Below are 5000 nucleotides of genomic sequence, written 5' to 3' on the forward strand. Positions count from 1 at the left end.
AGCTTCACTCTGATTGGCTGTAGAGCGAGGCAGACTCCTCCTGTGTTTAAATGTCCTCAGTGGGGGAAAGGCAGTTAGTGAAAGCTTTGAAACATGTTTATTGTGTTGATTATTGTTTGTGGAGCTTGTGGTCGCCAAATAAAAACCCGTTAGAGTCGAAGTATGGGTCTGTGTTTGTCCCGCCTCCTTTGGTGCGCATCGCCATAACTATGCCCCTGATTGGTCGACAGATTTGATTGACGTGTCGTTGGAACGCTGAGAGCCTCAGCTACACTGTGATCATATTCTTCATTTTTGAATTTGTTGTACTTTTCTGAACCTTATGCTTTACACAAACATGAGGATTACTAATGAACGGTTTGACAGAAAACGCTAACCTGGTCTCGTTTTGAAGGGAACAGTCCGAGGTAAGCGTTGGTTTGCTTTGTGTGACAGTCACTTCTGGGCTCTTCAGGCTTCGTGACGCAGTGGTTGTGTTTGGTCGTCAGACTCTCCGACCTGTTGCTTCTCCTGTCGACGCCATTCCTCGTGTTGGTGCTGTTTTATCTTTCTCAGCGTTTTAGCGTGTAGGTTTATTATGGGGACCTCGTGTGGTCTGAGAGCTCTGGTACTCCGGTAGCTCCAGCACCACAGGAAACAAGAACCGTCCAGATATTTGGTATTGACTTAGTCTTTTCATCCTCTGTGTGTGTGTGTGTGTGTGTGTGTGTGTGTATATAGAACCCGGACATTGTGCTGGTCCACTACCTGAATGTGCCGAGTGTGGAGGACAGCGGGAAGGCGTGTGGTCCGGTTCTGTGTTCCGTCACCGACCGCAGAGATGGACTCCGCTGGAGTCGTGACGAGCTGATCTCACAACTCAAACCCATGTGTGAGTGTCCAATCACAGCTCAGTATCAGTCAGATCTCGGTGTCCAATCACAGCTCAATATCAGTCAGATCTCAGTGTCCAATCATAGCTCAGTACCCAGTCAGATCTCAGTGTCCAATCATAGCTCAGTACCCAGTCAGATCTCAGTGTCCAATCACAGCTCAGTATCCAGTCAGATCTCAGTGTCCAATCACAGCTCAGTACCCAGTCAGATCTCAGTGTCCAATCACAGCTCAGTACCCAGTCAGATCTCAGTGTCCAATCACAGCTCAGTACCCAGTCAGATCTCAGTGTCCAATCACAGCTCAGTACCCAGTCAGATCTCAGTGTCCAATCACAGCTCAGTACCCAGTCAGATCTCAGTGTCCAATCACAGCTCAGTACCCAGTCAGATCTCAGTGTCCAATCACAGCTCAGTACCCAGTCAGGTCTCAGTATCCAATCACAGCTCAGTATCAGTCAGATCTCAGTGTTCAATCACAGCTCAATATTAGTCAGATCTCAATGTCCAATCACAGCTCAGTATTAGTCAGATCTCAGTGTCCAATCATAGCTCAGTACCCAGTCAGATCTCAATTCCCAATCATAGCTCATTATCAGTCAGACCTCAAGTGTCCAATCACAACTCAGTATCAGTCAGATCTCAGTATCCAATCACAGCTCAGTACCCAGTCAGATCTCAGTATCCAATCACAGCTCAGTACCCAGTCAAATCTCAGTGTCCAATCACAGCTCGGTATCAGTCAGATCTCGGTGTCCAATCACAGCTCAGTACCCAGTCAGATCTCAGTGTCCAATCATAGCTCAGTACCCAGTCAAATCTCAATTCCCAATCATAGCTCATTATCAGTCAGACCTCAGTGTCAAATCACAGCTCAGTACCCAGTCAGATCTCAGTGTCCAAACACAGCTCAGTACCCATTCAGATCTCAGTGCCCAATCACAGCTCATTATCAGTCAGATCTCAGTGTCCAATCACATCTCTGTATCTAGTCAAATCTCAGTAGCAGTCAGATCTCAGTGCCCAATCACAGCTCAGTATCAGTCAGATCTCAGTGTCAAATCACAGCTCAGTACCCAGTCAGATCTCAGTGTCCAAACACAGCTCAGTACCCATTCAGATCTCAGTGCCCAATCACAGCTCATTATCAGTCAGATCTCAGTGTCCAATCACATCTCTGTATCTAGTCAAATCTCAGTGTCCAATCACAGCTCAGTAGCAGTCAGATCTCAGTGTCCAATCACAGCTCAGCAGCAGTCAGATCTGTGTCCAAACACAGCTCAGTACCCAGTCAGATCTGTGTCCAATCACAGCTCAGTATCAGTCAGACCTCAGTGTCCAATCACAGCTCAGTATCAGTCAGACCTCAGTGTCCAATCACAACTCAGTATCAGTCAGACCTCAGTGTTCAATCACATCTCTGTATGTAGTCAAATCTCAGTGTCCAATCACAGCTCAGTAGCAGTCAGATCTCAGTATCCAATAACAGCTCAGTACCCAGTCAGATCTCAGTGTCCAATCACAGCTCAGTATCAGTCAGATCTCAGTGTCCAATCACAGCTCAGTATCAGTCAGATCTCAGTGTCCAATCACAGCTCAGTATCAGTCAGATCTCAGTGTCCAATCACAGCTCAGTATCAGTCAGACCTCAGTGTCCAATCACAGCTCAGTATCAGTCAGATGTCAGTACCCAATCACAGCTCATTATCAGTCAGACCTCAGTGTCCAATCACAACTCAGTATCTAGTCAGATCTCAGTGTCCAATCAAGACTGTGATGAAGATGATGCTGATTAATATTCATGAGTATTGATTAGTAATATGGTTTTGTGTGTATTGATGTGTAGTTATTGGTACTGATTGGTATATTATTGCCACTTGTGTTTCTTCGTATTGAGCTGTATTAATTGGTATTGAGTGGTACAGTTCAATGATGTGTGTGTGTGTGTAGTCCACAGTATGAAGTGGTCTTGCGGTAATGGGGCGGAGCTCTCTATAGAGCAGCTGGTGCAGCAGATCCTGGAGTCTCAGCAGACCAAACCCCAACCACGTACACACACCTGCCTCTGTAACCACGGTAACCACACATACACTGTAACCACAGTAATCATACACACACACACACACACACACAATAACCACGGTAACCGTGCAGTTCTTTGGTTTGACACACCAACTTTGATTGATATATATATATATGTGTGTGTGTGTGTGTGTGTGTGTGTGTGTGTTTAGCTTCTCACGGAGTGAACATTCCTCACCGGTGTAACAGCACCAAACACCGCATCATCTCCCCAAAACTGCCCAGCCGCCCCGCCCCCACCGAGGGGCAGAACCTCACCAATGAGTGCTCAGTGGGCGGAGCCTGCACAGAGTCAGTCTCAGGAGAGACTTTACCTGGGGGCGGGGCTTCTGAGCGAGGCTCCAGTCCAGTGGTTGCCACAGACAATGGGAACATGGCTTCCCCAGCCCCTTCGTCCTCCTCTTCCAGCCCCCCGCAAACCCAGCGCTCTGCAACCATCGCCCTTAGCAACGGAAATGGTTTCTACAGTGACCAGCACAGTGGCCTGGCAACCGTGGCCTTGCCGCAGAACGCAGTGATTGTCATGACGACGGCGTCACTGGGGAGGGGAGGAGAGGAGTCTAACTGTGAGCTTGGCTCCACCCACCTGTCACTCACACATGCCAGCGGAAGAATCGTCCTGTCACCTGTGCCGCCCAAACCGGACACGCCCACTCCTCAGACCGCAGCCTCTCCACCAAGCCCAGCCCCGCCTCCTCACACGGTGTCACCCAATCAGGGTGTGGCGACCCTGTCGCTCACACTTCTGCCAAGCCCTGTGATTGGAGGACTGCTGCTGACAGACCGTATAATTTCAGACACGCCTAGCACTTTGCTCCGCCCACCCTCACCATCCCCCTCCTTAATGGCTCCGCCCCCACCTGCTGCTGACTCTACCTCTGTCACTGGCACAGCCCCTTCTCCCTCCACCCCATTGCCTTTTGACCCGGATTCCTTCCTCAACAGCCCCAAACAGGGGCAAACCTACGGAGGCTCCTCCCTCACCCGGCCCAATCAGCATAACTCTTCCTCCTCTTGCCAGACTCCGCCCCCTTCTACCTCTCCTCCGTCTCTGGCTCTCTCTCTTTCTCCAACGTCCCCTCCTTCGTCCCTTTCCTCACTCTCTCCCTCAACCTCAACCCCTAACTCATCCTCTCTCTCTCCTTCGCTCTCCTTTTCTCTCTCTCCCTCATGCCCCGCCCCCTCCCTGCCCCCGCTCTGCCTGGACTCCTCCCTCGGCCTTGATTCGCTGACGCGCCCTCTAAGCCCTGCCTTAGATGCTCAAGGGGCTTCGTCATCCTTGGATGACCACCAAAGCTCGGCTTCCCAGTTTCCTGATGCTAATGAGCGAGGCCTGCTGGTTGGACAGGATGGCAAGGCTCCACCCAGTCTGCTGACACTTAGCCAGTTACGAGCCAATCAGCTTTTGCCTCTGCATCATTTGTTAACCAATCAGCAATCAAGCTATCAGCTCCAGGTCAGCCAAATGGTATCCAATCGGCTCTCTGCCAAAGAGCAGACGACCACTGAGGGAGAGAGGGCAGAGTTTGGGCAGCGTCAGCATCACCATGGCGATGGTCAGTGCGGTCTCCTAGTGACGCAGGGGCGCCCGGGCTTCCGGGGTCTAACCCTACGGCACAGCCTCAGTCAGCCAGCTCTGCTGACACACACCGACACACACTCTCACACACCCCCCGTGGACATCAGCCCCATCAGGGTAAAGGAGGAGCAGTCTCCACCCATAAGCTCCACCCTCCTCAGAGAACTGGACCCCGAGACGCCCATGGACACAACCCACGGCTCTGACTCCGCCCACCTCGGCAGCGAGGAGACGGAGCTATCGTTTGAGTCCACTTTCCCCGACCTCATATCTGAGCTTATCACAGAGGAAACCGCCGCTCAGACCACCCCTCCCAGCCAGAGTCCCGCCTCCTGCCCCACACAGGCCCCGCCCACCTTCCCAGTCAGGTACATGGTCCCGCCCCAGCCGACGCCCTCCACTTCGTACCTGTCGTACTCGCTCCTCACGCCCGCACACACCAACTCCATCACACACTCACACACACA

The 5000-nt window shown here is 51.5% G+C and overlaps 1 protein-coding gene across 4 annotated transcripts in view; it reads left to right on the forward strand.

Annotated features, from left to right (window-relative positions):
• Positions 1 to 5000, forward strand: part of camta2 (calmodulin binding transcription activator 2) — a 128979-nt gene that overhangs the window by 11306 nt on the left and 112673 nt on the right. For all 4 annotated transcript variants that reach the window (XR_010802637.1, XR_010802638.1, XM_066671472.1 and 1 more), the window contains exons 7-9: positions 721 to 871; positions 2823 to 2948; positions 3107 to 5000. The exon at positions 3107 to 5000 is cut by the window's right edge and continues 67 nt beyond it. Coding sequence is in view for 2 of the 4 variants with exons in the window: in XM_066671472.1 (XP_066527569.1) it covers positions 721 to 871; positions 2823 to 2948; positions 3107 to 5000 (2171 nt within the window). In the remaining 2 variants the exon portion in view is untranslated. The remainder of the gene's footprint in view (positions 1 to 720; positions 872 to 2822; positions 2949 to 3106) is intronic.

The sequence above is a fragment of the Hoplias malabaricus genome, chromosome 5 (assembly GCF_029633855.1).
Source record: "Hoplias malabaricus isolate fHopMal1 chromosome 5, fHopMal1.hap1, whole genome shotgun sequence".
NCBI lineage: Eukaryota > Metazoa > Chordata > Actinopteri > Characiformes > Erythrinidae > Hoplias > Hoplias malabaricus.